The 21303-nt window shown below is 31.0% G+C and overlaps 1 protein-coding gene across 1 annotated transcript; it reads left to right on the forward strand.

The window, feature by feature from the left end:
* Positions 1-17629: 17629 nt before the first annotated feature.
* LOC117918553 (FT-interacting protein 4) lies at positions 17630-21105 on the forward strand. The gene has a single exon (XM_034835287.1). It carries the CDS (start codon positions 17793-17795, stop codon positions 20829-20831), a length of 3039 nt encoding a protein of 1012 aa, XP_034691178.1. The 5' UTR covers positions 17630-17792; the 3' UTR covers positions 20832-21105.
* The last annotated feature ends 198 nt before the right edge of the window (positions 21106-21303 follow it).

The raw sequence follows: 21303 nt of genomic DNA on the forward strand, positions 1-21303 counted from the left end.
TCGATGAGATAAAGCATTATTGGTATTGCAACTTGGACAGGTTAGATGGATTGGTGGCTAACTCAAGTCCAATCCAAAAAACAATCAACCCAATCCAACCTTTAACTCGAGGTACTTAACCCAAATCCAACTTAATCTCATTTTTTTAAATTCGAGTTGGATTTAGGTTGGTCGAGTTAAACTTGAATTGATCAGGTTTAATTTACATTGATTGGATTAGGTTCGGGTTGTTTGGGTTTATTGGGTTGCAAGATTTAAATTCATCTATAATGGTTTTTTAAAAAATTCTATATATTTGTACCAAAATTTAAATAATAAATAACACAAAATTTCAAGATAATAATAAGAAGGTAAAAATAAAAAGTATAATATAAAATTATAATTTATATTTTTTTCTTTAAAATGTAAAAAATGAACTAGTATTATCATATAGGATAATGAACGTTATAAATATTATAAAAAAAAACATTAAATCAGGTTCTATCAGGCTCCAATTCTCTAAACCTCAACCCAAATGGAGCTTGGATTAAGAAAACTTCACCTAAACTCAACCCGGGTAATGAAAATGTTTGTTCAAACTCATCCAAATATCGGGTTAGATTTAGGTTGTGTCAGGTCAACCTGTTCAAGTTGCACCCATGAGCATTATATCATTAGAATCTAATTTTTATTATTTTCACTTTTATTTTTATTTTTAAAAGAATTACTTTCATTTTTCAATGTTAGTTGAATTATATTTGCCATTGACTTTAAGCCTTGTTTGGATCCATTGGACCATTAATAATACTTTTACAATATTATGATAACCATTTAAAATCATAGTTGCACTGTTGTAGCATACTAAATTTGAAAGCAAAAAATTAATTCCAAACAAAATCTTAAACATTGATTGACATGTCCGAGGAATTTCAATTGTAGTTGAATCCTAGTTGGCATTGATTTTAAGCCTTGTTTGGATCCACAGGAGCATTAATAAAACTTTTGCAATATTAAGATACCAATTTAAAATCATTGTTGTATTGTTGCAGTACATATTTGAAAGCAAAAATTAATTCCAAACAAAACCTTAACATTGATGAATACCATGTACGAGGCATTGCCCTCCAATTTATTATGTCATCAATTAGATATTTATCAATTAATAAGAGATTTTTTTTTTTTTACTATAGATTTAAAAAGAATAGGAAAGACGCCAAAATTTTCATCATTAACCAATATATAAATTATGATTTAAGAACTTTTTTTAGAGGGAAAAAAATCATATTTATCTATCAATAGTTCTCAAACAAGTTACAAGTTTTTGAGAAATGTATTGAAAACAAAATGTTTTCTGAGAATATATTTTAATTATTTATAAATACTTTTATTTGTTTTCTAGATATTGATAATTATAAAAAAATTATAAAAGTTATATTTAAAAGATATTTATAGCCCATTTGATAATGATTTTAGGAAATGTTTTTAATATTTTTAATACTTGAAAAATTTTATCATTCAAGTGTTAAAAATTCTGAAAACGTTTTCTAAAATCACTCTCCACTCTTAATATTGTAGGAATACATTTTTTCTTCAAAAGCCTCATTAATGGCTCAACCCCTTCGTAAAGTGGTTTTCTTTTCTCTCCACTTGAGCTACCTACAAAAAGCCCAAAGTCAATCTCAAGGAACAATGAAGTTTCATAGGTATTTTTGTGCAGGTACTCTAAATCTTCACAAGTATGTCTATTTCATTGAGTCTCTCTTCGAGACAATGCCCATATTGTTACAACTTTTGTGTGGGTCAAAACTTACCAGAAAAGAATTTTGCTATCTTATGACTATTATAGTTAAGATAGTCATTCACCAAGGTTTCAATCACCAACTCTCCTCTCATTAGATCATTGATTTCCTCAATTTTCTAGCACTATGTAGACATCAACCCCCATAAATGGTCTTACAACTTTAAATGTGTTTTTTAATTAACTCTTTCAACTTTTGTTAAGGAAAATATAGAAAGAAAAAAATTATGCACTTTCCCATTTTTTTCTCCTTAATTTTTTCTTATGTCATTCTAATACTTAGTTTTAGCTTTTTTTTCTAATTATTTTTAAAAAAACTAAACATAGTTTAAGAGGTTTGCTATGAAATAACATTCGATAATAGAAAATAATCTAACTTTCATTAAAGATAAAAACTATAACAACTCACTTCTAATCATGTAGATATTATTTGTTTTGGTTTTAAGGGATTCTCGCATCTTTAAAATGCATGTACATAGTTAATAGAAGTTCGTATATATATAGTACCAAAAACTTTCTTTTCTATCCCATATGAGATATGATAATTACAATTCATACAAACATAACGTCCTTGTTGTCCCATAAGGTTACGGGGTCAATCAAACCATACAACATGGTCAAGGATCGGTTATATTATCATTTATAATGACCTACTTCTAATTGTGCGGATATTGTTTACTCTTATCCCAACAAGCCCTCACAACTTTAGTATATATCTACATAGATAAGATGAGTTCTCATATCCTATGTGAGACACCATATATCACAATCACCACCTCCTCCTTCATACAGACACAAAGTTCTCTTTGTGTCTCGTAAGATTGTAAGGTCAAATAAACAAATACACCTTATGAACCAAACATATAGAATCTCATATTAAGGTTAGAAATAGACTCTGATATCATTTATTACGACTCACTCCTAACTAGGTAGGTATGACCCTTTCTTGACCTAAAGAACTCTTAGGGGGTGTTTGGTACGTCGGAATAGGGAATGGAAATAATATTTTGTTTCCTTTCCTATTTCTTAGTGGAATGGAATGAATTTGATGATTCTATTTCTAGCATTTGGATGAACTTAGGAATGCAAGATTGGAATGATTATTTGTTTCCATTCCAATGTTTGATAATAATAGGAATGGAAATGAAAAAGAAATAAATTTACAATAATATCCTTACATATAATTTAAAATATTTTTTATTTTTACTTTTATTTAAAAAAAATAAAATCTGAGAGGTTTTTTGTTATTAAATAATAAGACTAAAAAATATATATATATACTCAATAAATAAAAAATTAACCATAAAAAATCGTATAACCCTAATGCACAAATATTCAATTATTATTTTTATTAAAAATTTGAATAATTTGTCATGCTTAAGTAGTTATAAAATTATATTTTTCAAAAAAAATTATTTATTATAATATTTAAATTCTCAAAGCTAACAAATGTTTTTCCTATTTTTAAAAGAGGAAATAAAAGAATTCAAATTTATTCTAATTTTCAACAAGTATCATATCCGATAATAATAAACAAAGGGGAAAAAAAACCAAAAGTTTTGTTTTTGTTTGTTTTTTTCTTTTTATTTTTTTCCTAACCATTAAAAATTTTCAATATTGTAAACACGTGAAATCGAAAAATATTTTTCCAACCATTTCAATTTTTCTCTCCAATTTCCATTAATACAAGATAAAAGAAACATCAAAGATTTCAAACATAAATTAATAAAAAAAAAATTAATCGATTTATAGAGAAGAAGAAACACATATAAAGAAGTAGAAGAAGAAAGAGAAAATAAGGTAAACCTGATCGAAGATGTAGAAGGGAGTTTTCAGAACCTAGTTGCAGCAAACAATGACGAATCCTAGATCCAACAATCAAAATGAACATCCAAAACCCTATAAATTAGAAATTGATTTTTTTTTTTTAAATATCGTGTAAGGTTTAATTGATTCAATTTGGAAGAATCACTTGTTGCAGAGAATTGGATGATGAGTGGGTCTCTAGCGTTGCAAAAAAGATAAGAAGTGGATGATGAATGGATCTCTACCTTTACAAAGAAGATAAACATCGGGTTTGAAAAACAAGATAAGATGGTAAAATAGTAATTTAGGTTATTTTATATTATCAAATAGGTTTAATGAATCAGAATACCACCTACTTTTAATGAATGCAAATCCGACTCATAAGTTAGATTTGATTTCTGCCGGAATAATTTTTTATTTCATTTCCGCCTTCTTAACATTTATCCAAACATAGGAATAAGGGAGAAAAGGAATGAGATGTCTATTCTCACTCCCTATTCCCGTGTACCAAACACCCCCTTATGGTTTTAAAATATATCCACATGATTAAGAGATGTCTATCCATATATAACAATTGAAACTTTTTTTCATTTTTTTTTTATCTGATGTAAGATTGCTTTTAATCATCTCATTTTCTTTCTAGAAGATGAGTGCCACCCATAAAGACTAATTGGTTACTTATGTCTGGTGGTAAGTGTTTGCACTTTTCATTAATATGGAGCCCATTACCCACCATAAACCATGTCCCACTGGACATACAAAAGATGGGAATTTTTAAGATTTGACCTTTTCCGTGAAGAAGCCTTCCTACTAAAGCTATCTTATAATTAAGGCAATTAATAAGTTAGGTTTGTGGTGGGCTTATCCTCATTAAAACTCCAAACGTGGGCACTCCACTTAGGCTAGTTAGTGCAGTCGGATCACCGAATGCAAACTTGCACTTTGTCTGCCTTATAAAAGGATGCCAAACACTTCTCTTGCACAATATCTGGTGGAATTCGGGATAGGGAAATTAGAGTGGGGGGAATTGTGGATAATTCAATATGGGCTCACTTTACTGCTTTTCTTGCTACTTTCCATTAGTTTTTTTTCTTTTAGAGTGGGGTGGGGGAACATTTTCCCCTGCCGGTTTTATTTTCTGCAAACTACACTAAAAGCCTATATATGAAATGCAAATATCCTTGAGGTATTATAAACCAACACTTGGCCATAGATGTCTTTCTACATAAATGGCTTCAAAAGCGAGAAGTGGGTGAAGGCATGAGTCTTTTTCCAAAGGGGTATCATTGGGTATCATTTGTGACAACTCACTCTCAACTGTGTAGATTTATCTACTTTGGGTCCAAAAGGTGTCTATCCTTTTTACACCACAATCCTATGAAGTACGATGAGGATATCATGCTACATAAGGGATGATTGGAATAACCTGCATGCATCAGATAGGAGAAAAAGTTCATGATAATTTATATGCAGTTTCCTTTTAATCATGTAAATTAATTTTAAAGCCATGAGTGCCTTTAAGACCTAGAGCAGATAATATCCACACAATTGGAAGTAGATTGTTATAAAAACTCATATTTCTTAAATAGATATAGAAACTTATCAATGGTAGAAAAACATATTTTGTTAAGCTTATTAACTATATTATCTATTGAAGAAGATATTAAAGCATAATTTGATAATTTTTATTTGGGAGAGTAAGAAAAATTAGTCCTAGATAAAAATATTAAAATTTGGTACATTTAAATTTTTTCCTAAGCTTACCAGTGATTAATTTCCTTACCCATTCATATACACGAATTATATTAAAGTTATTTAATGTAACTCTAAAATGTTATAATATTAATGCTTTGGACTTTTAAGAAAGTAAAAGCCCTTTTTAGGTTCAATAAGAGCTTACATTCTTGTTTGGTTAGTTTGGTTAGTTTTGTTAAAAATACTTATGATTTTAAAGGTAACTTAACATGTAAGTTATGAAAATATTGGTTTTTGTTTAAACTCTATCTTGACCGATGTAAGGAGTTATTGCATATTTAATAAAACTTTTATAATACCAATAATAATCTTTTAAAAATTATAATTTTGACTTCAATTTTATTTTTTAACCAAAGCAAAAAGCAAGAGACTAAGCGTCTATTTGGGAATTGTTTTTTATAATAGTTTTCTGTTCTCCGTAGCAAAAAAACACACTTGGTAATAAAAAATTATTTTATGTTTTTATTCTTAAGAATAAAAAATAAGATGTTTTCAATAATATCAATATGTAAAATTTATTCTACTACATATTTTTTATAAAGATATTTTTTATTATTACAAATGATATATTTGTTTATATTTTGCTCTTTATATCATCTTTTTATTTTCATATATACTTTTTATAAGAACTTTCACATTAATAACTAAATAATTAGTTTTTTATATGAAATATTTTTATGTAATGAGGAAAAATATTTATTCTTTCTCATGACTGAAATATTGGGAATTGGATGAACTACAACAAGCAATTACATTTTATTGTTAGGTTTTATTTTTTTTGTCTTTTTTTTTTGTTTTAATTTTCATAATTATTATTTTTTTACTTTGTGATTTATGGTTGGGAGAATTACCCTTAAGGGTAGGTTAGAGAAAAAAAATTACTGAAGAGAGTGGGTAGATTTGATAATTCTTATGAAGGCCTTACATTTTTATTAGACCAATTTATCCTGAATTTATCAAGTCCATTTACCAATTGAGAAGTACATCTTCTTTCCTGAGAATTATAAAGTATAAGTACAATACAAATGCAATATAGTTACAATGTAAAAATTTTAACATTACGATACATTACAATACATCAAAATGACAAAATATTGAATTCGCTTTTTACTAAACTAGCATTTCTAGGCTATCATGTTGTATTCCTATCATAAAGCATTCTTGCAAGCCAAAATTATAAAAAGACAACAAAAATACATTATTATAATTTCAATACATGAAGTTGTTGATGGTAATCTAAACGTATAAAAAAAATCTATAAAATGAATTTTTTATATAAAAATATAAATGTACAATAAAAATACACTACAATTACAATATAAATACAATAACATTACGATACATTACGATCAAGTAAAATTTTGAAAATTTCAAATTTTTTATGAAACTAGGTAGTTATGGGTTTTTTTATAAAAAAATATAAATGTACAATAAAAATACACTACAATTACAATATAAATATAATAACATTACGATACATTACAATAAGGTAAAATTTTGAAAATTTCAAATATCTTATGAAACTGGGCAGTTGTGGGTTTTTTGGCATATATATGTCTAATATACAACAAATATTGTTCTTTATTATATAAAATATGTTTCAATTTATTATAATTTTTATTTTTCAATGAAAATCCAAATATGTTCATAAATACCTAAACAAAGTGGTTCCAAACAAGCATGAAACAATTGAGAAAATTTTTTCTTCTGCCATGTCAAACAAGTCTCAACAACAAAACTAAAGTGCAAACCTTTTCAATGGAAATCAATAATAATCATATCAAACAACCCACCCGGAAAATAAATTAAAAATAAAAACACATCTTCAATATGACCAAAATAATATAAAAAAAAATTCAAAATAATAAATTTAAATAACATTTTATACAAAAAAATGTAATTTCTTTCTCAAAACCTCCTTCAATATTTCAGATCTAATATCTTACATCTATATTGTTAAAATTATTAACTTTTCGTTCCTTCAATCCGATTTTTAAATTATTTTTTTTTTTTCCATAAACTGACGTTTTTTTTTTTGGCATTTAAAAAAAAAAAAACTCACCTTTAATGGATTTCTTGCTAAATTCACAAAAAAAATAAAAAAAAAATAAGCTTTGTGTAAACGATTTCAGATCATGACCTGAAGTTCTGGACATTTTTCCTCTTTCCCTTTTTTCTTCTACAACATCGACAAGCCGCAGGTAGGTTAAAGAAAACTATTTTTTCTTTGCTGTTGCTTTTCACTTTGTTGTTGCTTTTCACTTATTAAGGGTAGTCTTAGCATTTAAACAAAATAAGATCTTTGGAGGAATTATCATAATTTCATCCTACCCTTCACAATAATTATCAAATTTACCCACCCTTCACAGTAATTTTTTTCCCCGGCCTACCCTTAACAGTACTAGTCCAAAAACACATGCATTGCATGTAGTAATAAAATATAATTTTTTTAGCATTTAAAAAATATGACAAAATAAATAAATAAAAAAGTTTATAAATAAATTAATAATAAATTTATATTTATATATCTTTACATGATTTTCATAGATATTGAAGGGTTAAAAATTATATATTATATTTTAAATTTAGGATGTATATTTGTTTATATAATATTAATACTTACTATTATATTATGTTTATTTACATAATATTAATACTTGTTTGATATAAAGAAGATTAATAAATTAATATTTATATATTCTTTTATAAAAAAATAAGTTAATATAAATTATAGAATATAATTTTTTTAATAACTTATAAAGAAAAATTCTAAATAAAAAGTTATAGTTAAACGAGTAGCTTTCAATATTAATAAATTATGAATATACAAAAAATCATATTCGTGTATTTTGTATAACAATAAATAAACAAAAATACACTTTTATAATAAACTAATTGATAATAAATTCATGTTGAATTTATGATTCTCAATAATTTACATAATATTAATATTTATTATGTTATTATATTCATGTATCATTAATATTAAATATTTCTTTGACTTGTACTCTTTTTACAGTTAATATATTTGTCTTATACATTTAATGTAACACCCTTATATACTGACTCAAATTTCTCCTTGTGAATGTCTGTATATAAGTTAATTAATCATGTTTGCATTGGTTTGGTTTAAAAAAGTAGAAAATTATTATATAATTTTGTTCCATAATTATCATTAGTAGAATAAGTATTCGAATGACCATGTGCAAGTTAAACAAAATGTATAAGATAGGTATGCAATTAACCAATGTGTGTGAAGAATGTCTCTCATCCTTGGTTTAGGGAAATAAACAAGTAAGCTTTTTAGAATTACTTGAAATCTTTAACAAATAAAAGTTTTGTACGCTCCTTGTATAGTTAGTATATTTTCCTTGTACACTTAATATAAATACCTTGTATAATAGTGCAAATTTTATATACCTCCTACTTAATGTGTGCTCATATATAAATTAACCATGTTTGCATTGGTTTAATTCATAAAATGATGGAAGACGTAAAAACAAATTTTTCCTCAAACATCATTAGTGGGGTAAGTATTCAAATGGTCATATATAAGTTAAATAAAGTACATGAGATGGACATGTGATGGAAGAATGTGTAACATGAGAGTGTGTAGTCCTTGAATGATAAGAAAAGAAAATTATTCAAAGTCGATTGAAATCTTTCACAAATGATAACCTTGTATATCTCTTATACGGTTAGTATATTTGTCTTATATAGTTAATATTACACTCTTGTACAGTAGTACAAATTTCATCCACATGCATATATTATGTACCTAAATAGTATATGTGAATCATGTTTCCAATTATTTAGTTAAGAAAAAACAAAAGACTTAAAGGATGTTTGTTTTTTTAATTTTTTGCTTCAAACAATTTACTTTGAGACTTTATATTGTTTGTTTTTTTTACTTTTTTATGACTTATTATAAACTTTTTACTGAATAGAAAAAAATAAAATATTTGACTTTTTCTAAATTGAAAAATTAACATATTGATTTTTCTTTATTTTTTAATATTTAATAGAAATAATATATATATATATATATATATATATATATATATATATATATATATATAATACTTAATACTATTAAACATTAAAGTTATATTTAGAATTAAGTAAAAAAAAAAAAAAAACAAACGCCACCTTAAAAACAATTTTTTTTTCTCAAATATCATTAGTGGAGTAAACATTTGAATTGTCATATACTAGTTAAATAAAATGTATGAGTGAATGTGTGACAGAGGAATGTGTAGCATAAGAGTGTGCGATCCTTGGATGATAAGAGAAATACATAGTTGTTTAAAATCGATTAATATTCTTCACAAATGATAACCTTGTACACATGTTGTACAATTAGTGTATTTGTCAAGTATAGTTAATGAAACACTTTTGTATGATGATGCAAATTTCATACACATGTATAAATCATGTCCACATGTTTCAATGATTTGACATTTAATAAAATTAAAGCAAATAAAACATTCTTTTATTTTATGTTTATAAATTTTGTTTTAAAAAAAGTTTAAATCATACTATTAAATAATTTTAAGAGGTAAATTATTCAATTCTAATTATATAGAAACTAATTGAAAAATGGCTTAAAGATTGAGATAGAGAAGTTTCTTTAACCATAAAAAAATATAAATAAAACATATATTAAAAATAGACTTTACCCCAAATTTATTTATTTATTTCATTTTATTTTATTTTTTGTTGTGATGAAGAAAAAATAAATAAAAGTTTATTTAACCATAAAAAATATGTTAAAAATTATGCTTTAGTCCAAATTTATTTATTTATTTTAATTTTTTTTATAATGAAAAAGAATAGCCAAATAAAAAGAGAAGAAAAACACATGTGCAAATAACTATAATTATAATTGTTTATGCAGAAACTAATTTTAAGAATAAGTATACATATCACTGTTTTTATGGACTAGTCGGCTCTCTTTCTTCATTTTTATTGAAGTTTCCTGATTCGCTTTAAAAGGGTATTTTTGTCCCTTACTATAACATATTTTTCCCATCAATTATGCAAATTTCTTCATTTCTATTAAAATCTCTAATTCCACTTTAAAAAGGGTATTTTTGTTTTTTACAATTACATATCATTCTCATCAATTGTGCAAAGTGTAGCCCCTTCATATTAATTATTAACCCAAAAAAAAAAAAAAAAAGCAAGGCGAATAATATATGTAAAAATTTATGTTACCTTATTTTTATTTATGATTTCACAATAAAAAGATGTGGCTTTTGTAATAAATAAATAATGAAAATTTATCTTTAAAACAAAAATGCTAAACGTGCGAATATGACAGCATGGGCCTTGGATATTGGGCTACCCAATCTGAGAGCATGGCCTACGCCCACATGAAGTAGGCCATATCTGTTGGATATAGTTGATTAAGCCCATTTACGAAGCCCACCCAGCATTTCTACATGGGCTTGAAATAAAGAAATATAATTATAAACTCATTTTTATTAAATAAGAGCTAGGCTAATTTTGTGTTTGAGAAAAAAATATTTCTATTAAAAATAAGTCTAATTTTGATATTTTGAAATTTTTAATTAAATTAAGATAAATTTTCTCATGTTTTGTTTTACTATAAAACAAATAAAATAAAATTAAAATTAATTTAAAATTTTTATACTTTTAAATTATTTATAATCTTATTACTGTAATATAGATAAATAAGTAAAATGGGTTTAAAGAAACATATACAAATAATTTATTAAATTTAAATTTATTTTTTATTTTACTTGACTTTTTCTTTCATTCGCATTTTCTCTTAAATTTTCCGAAAACCAAATATAGTCTTCACTTTCAACGAAATACATATTTTTTAAAATATATATACAAAGTTACATAATACATTATACCTTCAAAAACTACTTTTACTATTTAAGAGTTATCTCGGATATCGTCTCCAATTTGTTAATATTTTAAGCTATATGTTGCTCATGTTTGATATATAGGAATGATGAATGAGAATGATTATTTGTTTTTAAACTTAATTCATTAGATTTTAAAAATAGAAGGAAAATATAGAGAAATAAGGGGAAAAAAACTTAAGAATAATTAAGGCATAACTCATATTTCAATAAATCTGCTAATTTTTAAAAATAATTTAAAATTCAAAAAACTGATTAATTATTTATAGATTAGATAAAAAAAAATTAGAATACTAAGTCACTAATTAAATACTATACGTACATATTTAATGAAAAAATTCACTTATTTATACCTTACAAATTATATTCATTTTTAAATTCTTATAATTTTGAATTACTATTATTTATTTTTAACAAAAAAACCAATTATGCTTTTTTATAGATGTTAATATTTATATTTTTAAATATTTATAAAAAGAGAATTTATGATTTTATTATAATATTATTGTTAATATTTTATTAAAAACTATTTATATTTTAATTTATTTGTAATTATAAATTATTTCTATTTTTAATGAAACTTGAATGAAATTAAATTTTTTTTGTTTTCAAATTCATTTTCATTTGTTATTACTTAAATTATTCAAATATAGAAATAAAAGAGAAAATGAAAGAAATGTCTGTTTACGATCTTTACTCACGCATACTAAACATTGTCATAAGATAAAGTTTGAAAATTTTGAGTAGTATCCATTTGGAGACACTTTTTACTTTTTATTTTTTAAATAATTTTTATATTAAATTATAATAAATATAAGTTTATTTTATATCTTTAAAATTTATTTTTAAATAATTTAAATTTGAGGTAGTAAAATCATTCTTATACCTCAATTTTTTAAAATAATTATTTTCTTCAACATAAGTGTCCTGGAATTCTTGTCATTTATATAAAAGTTGATACTATTTTTTTTTTTAATTTTAAAAACAAAAGGCAAGTATGGCATCCAATCAGACATTATAATATTTATAAATTTTAGAAATTGTATACTCACAGTTCGGTGATGACCTAAAAAAAATTAAAAATAAAAAAACATTTGAAACTCTTGAGTGATAATGGGCACACTCCCAAAAAAAAGTTACAAATGTTTTATTAATCACCAAATAGAGATGAATACTGTGTGATTTACGGTAAAAGTTTTTTTTAGCACCAAATCAAAGATATTCAAGAAGAATACGTTGTTCAACTCGAAATCGTCAAGAAGTTCTGACTATTGTGTGAGAACAAGTTCATCTTCAAAAGAAATTTATTTTCCAATATTTTTTTATTAGAACTTTCCTCATTCTTTTTATCGAGCATAATGATGCGAACTAGGCTTTAATAAGTTCTAATATCTAATGCTAAGTAATTCCATTTTCTCTGTCTGAGAAGTGCATTGTTAGGATCAAATTGATACGTGAAGCGACCCTAAATTCCCATTATAGTCGAACACAAGGGAAAGATCGTTTATATTTATGCTAACAATATCATTTTATTGAGTAATGGAGACACTCTAAGTATTTCATTAATTATGTATCAATACATCAAAATACCCATGTTCAATGAGGTAAATGCATTAAAAAAAGGGACAAATTTTAGCCGATGGGGCATTGTAGTTAGGGATGGCAATGGGGCGAGTTGTTTCGGGTACTTGCCCCGCCCCGCCCCTAATGGGACGGGGTTAAATTTTATTAAACGGGTTTGGGACGGGTTTGGGAATGGTTTAAAAAACCCGGAGCAGGTTCGGGGCGGGGACGGGTATTGTCCCACCCCGCCCCGCCCCGATCCTCCATCACACTTTTGCCCTTGAACTCTTCCACCGTTCTGGGTATGGTAGCTTCCTGTCGCCGGAAACCAAAGAGCTTCTTCTCCACTTCCAAGACTCACCGGAGAGGACACGAAGAGAAGAACCGGAAGAGGAAGCTAGCCAGTCCAGCTTGTGATGTCATCAGATTCAACAATCGGAGATCTGGGTATGGCAGCTTCCTGTCGCCGGAAACCAAAGAGCTTCTTCTCCACTTCCAAGACTCACCGGAGAGGACACGAAGAGAAGAACCGGAAAGGGAAGCTGGCCAGTCCAGGTTGTGATGTCGTCAGATTCAACAATTGGAGATCTGATCGCGGCGGTACTGCAGCAGTACGCGAAGGAGGGGCGGCGGCTGGCGTTACCCACGGAGATCTGATTGCGGCGGCACTACGACAGTACGCGAAGGAGGGGCGGCGACTGGCGTTACCCACGGAGATCTGATCACGGCGACACTGCGACAGTACGCGAAGGAGGGACGGCAACGTTACCCACAGAGATCTGATCGCAACGATACTGCGGTAGTACGCGAAGGAGGGGTGGTGGTTGGCTTTACCCACGGAGATCTTATCGTGGCGGCACTGCGGCAGTAAGCCCTGTCTCGCCGGTTTCAATGGTGAATTTAGAAAAAAAAAAAAAAAAGAAAGTTAAACGGGGCGGGCGGGGCGGGCGGGGCGGGTATAGGAATTTATCGTACCCGCCCCCCCGCGCCGCTCTGTTTAAGTTTTTAAATGGGACGGGGATGAGATTTGTTTTAAATAAATGGGGCGGAGTTGGGATGGGGGCGACCCGTCCCGAACCCGCCCCGTTGTCATTCCTAATTGTAGTTGACTGAGAATTACCTTTGGGAAAAAACATATTAGTGGCCTGTAAGCTATGGAAAGGTTACAATTATGAAGATATGATACTCATTAGCTAGCGTTTGGTATATGAACATATTTATACTTCTTTTCCCATAGGAAAATATGAAATTTAGACCCGGCAAGCCAAGGCCCGGAGGGATCACTAACAAAGTGCCACATTTAGAACCACATTTTAAACCAAAACAAGCTTAACTATTTTAGCATTTTATATACACATGTCCCCTTGGGTTAAATGTTAAAGCCAGACCACACTATACTGTCCCTTCTCCCTAGGACCATAACTCCACTTTTTGCCCACACCAAGACAAGCTTTCCAATAAACTCCCCTTGGAAAGGGACAACCCAAAGACCCTTAAAAGGGACCTCTCACGGTCTCACCCACAACCCCAGACAATCCCCTTCTTTTGCCCACCCCTTTTGTTCCTTTCTTGTACCCCTTACCAAAACAACTCCCAAAATCCCTGCACTGCATATCCCAACACAAACACACCAACAAGTGTACAATTTGCAGGGCACTAGTGCCCTAAACATGGACACATGGCATTGTGGGTGTGGAGAGTAGAGAGAGTATAGACACCCAAGTGGGTATTTTGGGGCTTGAGTGTTTGAGAGACCCAAGAGAATGGGTTCAGTTTTGGGACATTTATTTTCAGTTGAATAACCAAATGTGTAATATCCCCATCCCCTCAAGACACTTTGCCATATACCCAAAATAGCCTTTTTAGGCTCCACAACAGGACAACCCTTCCCTCTCTAGTCTCTACTAGTCTCTTTTAATAACTTTGGGTCTCTCAACACTAAATCATAAAATATTATTTAAAAATAATTTTAATTATTTGTTTTCAAGATAAAAATTGATTCAATTTCCATTTTTTTTCTATTTTTAGAAAATAAGAGTGATTCTCATTTCCATTTCCAAATCTTTTTTCTAATTTTAAAATATCTATATATTTCATAAAATATCCATTTTTGCCAAAATTATAATTTATGATATAAGAGTTAGATACTCTATATAATATACTTTATAATTTAGTAAAAGATTATGGGGAAACAATAAATCACCTTCCCAATTGTCACATTCCTTTTGTATTCTCCATGACCATGACCATGAAATAATAAATGGTTGATTCATACTAATTGTGAAAATCCCCAAAAATATCTATGAATTAATATAGTCAAGAGTCTAGTACATATGAAGAAAAGTTGAATTGAGTTGTCCAAATCTATTCTCTTTTGGTGGGTCATTGATGGCTCTTTATTATATACCTATAAAATTTGATATATTATGGTACTTGTTTGGGGGATTTTGGCTTTTAATAATGGGGCATTATGGGCCTTAAGGAAAATGGGACATCTATATAATTAAAAAAAAAAAAACTCTACTTGGAAAATAAAAAGACTAAGGACATGTTTGAAAAGTGTTTTTTAGAATAAATTTTGATTTTTTAAAATAAAATATAAAAATATATGTTTGATAATAAAAAAATATTTTCTATTTTTTATTCTTTTGTTATTGAAAATAGAAAACATTGGGTTTTTAAATAACATTTTTTAGTTTTTTTTTTAATTATTTCCACTTATTTTTATAAAATTATTTTAAAAAATAATTATATAAACATATAAAATGATTATAAATAAAATACTAGATATAAAAATTATTTTTAAAATATTAAAAACAGGTTAGAAATATTTTATGTTTTCAAATAGATTTTTATTTTATAAAAATTAAAGAACAATTTTTTAAAACCATTTTTTAGAATTGTTTTCGAAAATAGTTATCAAACTGCACTAATTTTTCAAAGAACATACAAAATCTCAAAAAGAAAAAAAAATATTTTAAGTATATTTATATTCAAAAAGAAAAGAGGATAAGATCCTATTTTGAGTTTTTGTAAGTTCAAGATTTTAATTTTAAATTATTAAATTTTATTTAAGTATAAAAGTTAAAAATTTTAATTTTTGTTTAGTTTAAATGGAAATTTTTTAGACTCCAAATAAATTCAAAATCCATATTAAAAAATTTCCACATAAATAAAATTTTTATTTAATATATTAATAAATGATTAAAATGCAAGAGAAACTAAAAGTCTTATAATGAAGAAATCATCTCAAAATTGATTGATTTTCAAACCCCATGCAAAAATAAAATAAAATAAAATGCAAAATCATTATGGAAGTGATGTGGTTATCCAATGTTTTAGTTGTTTTCTCGTTGTACAATACAAAAACAGCGTGTAAAAAGGTACAACCCAGTTCAAACCGGAAGTCTTCTTTAAACCCTAGGGGGGTGGGGGGGAGAGAGGAGTCAGAGGCCACGCGCCAAAAAGAATTTGAGCAGTGATTTAAATGCAGCGGGACCTACCAATATTTGTCAGGTGGCTGTTTCAAATTCCAAGTACAAAGGCTGTGGGCCCACCTCCCCGGCTATGACTGCTCCGTTGTGACAACAGTTACAGTACCAAAATGGGGGGTGTCGTGTCCCACTCGCATGGAGCGCGTGGCCACAAGACATTCTCAAAGAAAGGAAAAAAGATCGGAAGCAAATTCAAAACCTCGGACAGCGAGTTTCTTGGGTTTTTTTTTTTGCTTAAAAAAATATCGGATTCTCTGTAGATTCTGGCACGCCCGCTTCGCTAGTTCACCAACCTGTACTTCCTCTCTCAGCGCGTGTTTAACACGCTCTTAATAATATTTTTGGACAAAAATATAATATATGATATCGAATTAATTTTATTAAAAGATTGCAAAGTGAAAATACAAACTTTTTGAAAATAATTTTTAAAAATATAAAATAAATTTTTATTTAATATGTGATAATTTTTCTTTAAAATTTCATATTTTAAAAATTAAAAATAGAAAATATATCTCAATCCCAGGCACTTCATGGTTAAATTATCTAAATTATTTATAATTTATTTTCTTAAACGGTAAAGTTGGAGATTGAAATTTTGTTGATTTATTAAGATAAATTTGAATTTAATATCTTACAATTTTACTTAAAAATAAAATATTTTTAAAAATAAAAAATAGAAAATGTATAAGGGTCAAAAAAATAGATATTTAGATCATTTTCAAAAAATATCTTTTAATTATTTTATGTTATTATATTTATCAATTTTTTGAAGATTGTTTTAAAAATAATTAAAAATAAAATATTATATATAAATTAAAAATAGATTTAACATATTTATGTTTTTAAATAGATTTTTATTTTATAAAATATTAATAAAAATAATAACGGTTTTTCAGAACCGTTTTAGAAAATAATTATAAAATAGACCCTTAGTTTTAAATTCATTAAAAATGTGCAAATTATAAATTTTATTTCACCTCAAATTTTAAATTAAATGCTACCCATTTTAAAATACATCTTATAATTAATCATAAAATAAGTCATCTTATCTTCCTTTACAACACAGCATCTACACATCATTTAGGAAAATTCAATAAAATGCATATGGGTTTTTTTTAAATATTTTGTATATTTCAAAAAGTAAATGGAAAAAATAATTTTGGTAACAAAAAATTATAATTAGAAATTATGAAAAAGAAAAATATATGAAGATGGTTGGTGAGGTGCTATGACACGCGCCAAGGAAAAGAGTGGGAGCCATAAAGAAAGGTCTTTCTTCTTCTTCTTCTTTCAACTCAATCCATATCAGTGGTTTCTATCTCTAGCTTTCTCTCTCTATATTTGTATATCTGCTGCAGGCTCTTGTGGTTTCTTCGCCATCTCTTGAGCCACCCATTTTGTCTTCATCTCTCTCTTTCTCTCTCTATTCACGCTTCTCTCATCCGTTTTATCTCTCTCCTTTTCTTCTTCTCTGTTAAGCAACAGTCGACAGCAGCAGCCATGGACGACGCCAACAGCAACAAAGAAAAGCTTGTGGTGGAAGTGGTTGCAGCCCACAACTTGATGCCCAAGGATGGTGAAGGCTCGTGTTCTCCCTTTGTGGAGGTGGAGTTTGAGAACCAGAGGCTCAGGACCCAAGTCAAGTACAAGGACCTCAACCCCGTTTGGAGCGAAAAGCTCGTTTTTCACGTCAAGGACGTCGCTGATCTTCCTTATAGGACCATTGAGATCAATGTTTTCAACGAGAAAAGGTCCAGCAATAGCAGAAATTTTCTGGGTAAAGTCAGAGTGTCTGGCACCAGCATTGCCAAGGAGGGGGAGGAGGTTGCTCAGTTGTATACTCTTGATAAGCGAAGCTTGTTTTCTCACATTCGTGGGGAGATTAGCTTGAAGTTTTACCTTTCGACGAAGGAAGCGGTGAAAGAGGTGACCAGTGGTGACGCAGCTGTGTCTGGGTCGTCGTCATCTTCGTCAAAGAAGAACAAGAAGTTGCAGCAGCAAGGTCCAGCCATGGCAAGGCAGCAACAACAACAGATAGCACCGGACAACAACAACAAGCCAAGTCAGCAGACCCAACAACATGCAAAGCCAGGGGGTCCAAAGCCAGGTGATATCAAGCCAGTTGTTATCACAACTGGACATGCTCCGGCGATTCCCGGCCCTGGCGGTGGTGTTCCGGCCGGCGTAGGCGGCCTCAGGAACGTTTTCTCCGGGGGGTCCAACGAGTTCTCGCTGAAAGAAACGAGCCCACACCTGGGTGGGGGTCTTCTGCACAGGGACAAGACCAGTTCGACCTATGATCTGGTGGAGCAAATGCAGTATCTGTATGTCAGGATTCTGAAATGCCGCGATGTTTCGGCGTCTGCTGGAGGTGAAGTAATGGCGGAAGTGAAGCTCGGAAATTACAGAGGAATCACCAAGAGGGTGAGTGCCAACAACCCAGAGTGGGGCCAAGTCTTCGCCTTTTCAAAGGACTGTATACAGTCATCAATCGCTGAAATTTTCGTGAAGGAGAAGGATAAGGATGAGTTCTTGGGGCGTGTTTGGTTTGATTTGAACGAAGTTCCCAGAAGGGTTCCTCCTGATAGCCAATTGGCGTCTCAGTGGCATCGAATGGAGGACAAAAAAGGCGATAAATCGAAAGCAGGGGAGGTCATGGTCTCCATATGGTTCGGAACTCAGGCCGACGAGGCCTTCGCCGAGGCCTGGCACTCGAAGGCGGCCAATGTGCATTTCGATGGATTGTCCTCCATCAAGTCCAAAGTCTATCTATCCCCAAAACTGTGGTATTTTCGGGTTACGATCATCGAAGCGCAGGACATCGTTCCAGGAGAAAAGGGAGCCTCAATGGTGAAGTTTCCCGAGCTTTCAGTGAAAGCCCAAGTTGGAAATCAGGTGTTCAGAACTAGAATTGCTCAGGCCAGTCCGAGCAGGAGTTTGTCAAATCCTTATTGGAATGAAGATTTGATGTTTGTGGTTGCAGAGCCATTCGAGGATTACCTGCTGGTCTCGGTCGAGGACCGCGTCGCCCCTGGCAGGGACGAGGTTGTGGGAAGGGTTCTTCTGCCGGTGACCGCAATAGAGAGGCGAACCGATGATAAAGCTGTGACTTCTCGGTGGTTTAACCTTGATAATCATCTTGGCAACGCCGGTGAGCCCAAAATAGTGAGCAGGTTTGGCTCTAGAATTCACCTCCGGGTATCCCTTGAAGGGGGTTACCATGTGCTTGATGAGGCCACAATGTATAGCAGTGATGTTAGGCCCACGGCCAAACAGCTATGGAAGCCCCACATTGGTGTGCTTGAAATTGGAATTCTGGGGGCCACTGGCCTTATTCCCATAAAACTCAAAGAAGGAAAAGGAGGGTCTACGGATTCCTACTGTGTCGCCAAGTATGGCCACAAATGGGTTCGGACTAGGACGGTGGTGGATAGCCTGTCGCCCAAGTGGAATGAGCAGTACACATGGGAAGTGTTTGATCCCTGTACTGTCATTACGGTTGGGGTGTTTGATAATAGCCGGGTCGATAAGAACACCACCAATGCAGGTGGTTATCGCGATTCTCGTATTGGGAAAGTCCGGATTCGGTTGTCTACCCTTGAATCCGATCGGGTTTATACTCACTCTTATCCACTCCTCATGTTGCACACCTCGGGTGTGAAGAAAATGGGGGAGCTTCACTTAGCAGTGCGGTTTTCTTGTGCCAATATGGGCAACATGCTCAGCATTTATTCATTGCCATTGCTACCAAAGATGCACTATGTGCATCCCTTGTCTGTGAATCAATTGGATAGCTTGAGGTACCAGGCTATGAATGTGGTGGCATCCAGGCTGAGCAGGGCTGAGCCTCCGCTGGGGAGGGAGGTAGTTGAGTACATGCTTGATCATGACTCCCATATGTGGAGCATGAGGAGAAGCAAGGCTAATTTCTTCCGGCTCATGAGCGTGCTCTCTAGCTTTGTTGCCATGGGCCGGTTTGTGGAGTCCATGCGGAATTGGAACAAGCCGGTCTACTCCACCATTTTTATGATGATCTTCCTTGTGCTGGTTTCATTTCCAGAGCTGATTATCCCCCTTCTGTTGCTCTACATGGCTTTTGTGGGGATATGGCGGTATAGGTCCAGGCCCCGCCAACCACCCCACATGGACACCCGCCTCTCCCATGCGGAGACTGTATACCCTGATGAATTGGATGAGGAATTCGACTCTTTCCCAACCAGTCGTAGCGCAGAGATTGTTCGAATGAGGTATGATCGCCTCAGGAGTGTGGCTGGGAGGATTCAAACTGTGGTTGGAGACATGGCTTCACAGGGGGAAAGGTTCCAAGCTCTGTTAAGTTGGCGAGACCCCAGAGCAACATTCTTGTTTGTGAATTTCTGCCTGTTTGCGGCGGTCGGATTCTACCTTGTGCCCACCAAGGCTGTGGTGGCATTGTGGGGACTGTATGTGTTGAGGCCACCAAAGTTCAGAAGCAAGCTGCCATCCAGAGCATTGAGTTTCTTTAGAAGGTTACCCACAAAGGCTGATAGCTTCTTATGAACCAGGAGACAGAAATGCATTACTTTTGTATGTAGTGGGAGAAGGGGGGGAACCTGATGTTTAGAGTTGGGGATATTACTTTATGTTTGTTTTGTGTGGGGTCTTGTGTCATATGTGGCTTTAGGAATTGGAGTAGTGTATGGATATTTTTCCATTGCTAGTGAGTGCATACTCAGGCATGTTTATGCTCTGAAGTATTGCCATTTATTGGGAATTTATTTGATGTTTTGCATAGTTCTGTTTTATGGAAAATTCTACAGTATTGTGTCATAAAGTTCTGAGTTTTGCTTGGTTGAATGGATGCCCAGAGGCTTCACTATCACTGGCCTCTTCTCCACAAATGACAAAAACTACCTTGCCCATTTGGTATTCTAAAGTGTAAAAACACTTTTCTTTTGTCTGGGTCATTCTCTGAGACTTCCTTTTTTCATATGGCACTGTTGCCCCTAGTGGCTTTAAACCCTAGCAAAAA

Source organism: Vitis riparia, chromosome 7 (assembly GCF_004353265.1).
Source record: "Vitis riparia cultivar Riparia Gloire de Montpellier isolate 1030 chromosome 7, EGFV_Vit.rip_1.0, whole genome shotgun sequence".
NCBI classification, from domain to species: domain Eukaryota; kingdom Viridiplantae; phylum Streptophyta; class Magnoliopsida; order Vitales; family Vitaceae; genus Vitis; species Vitis riparia.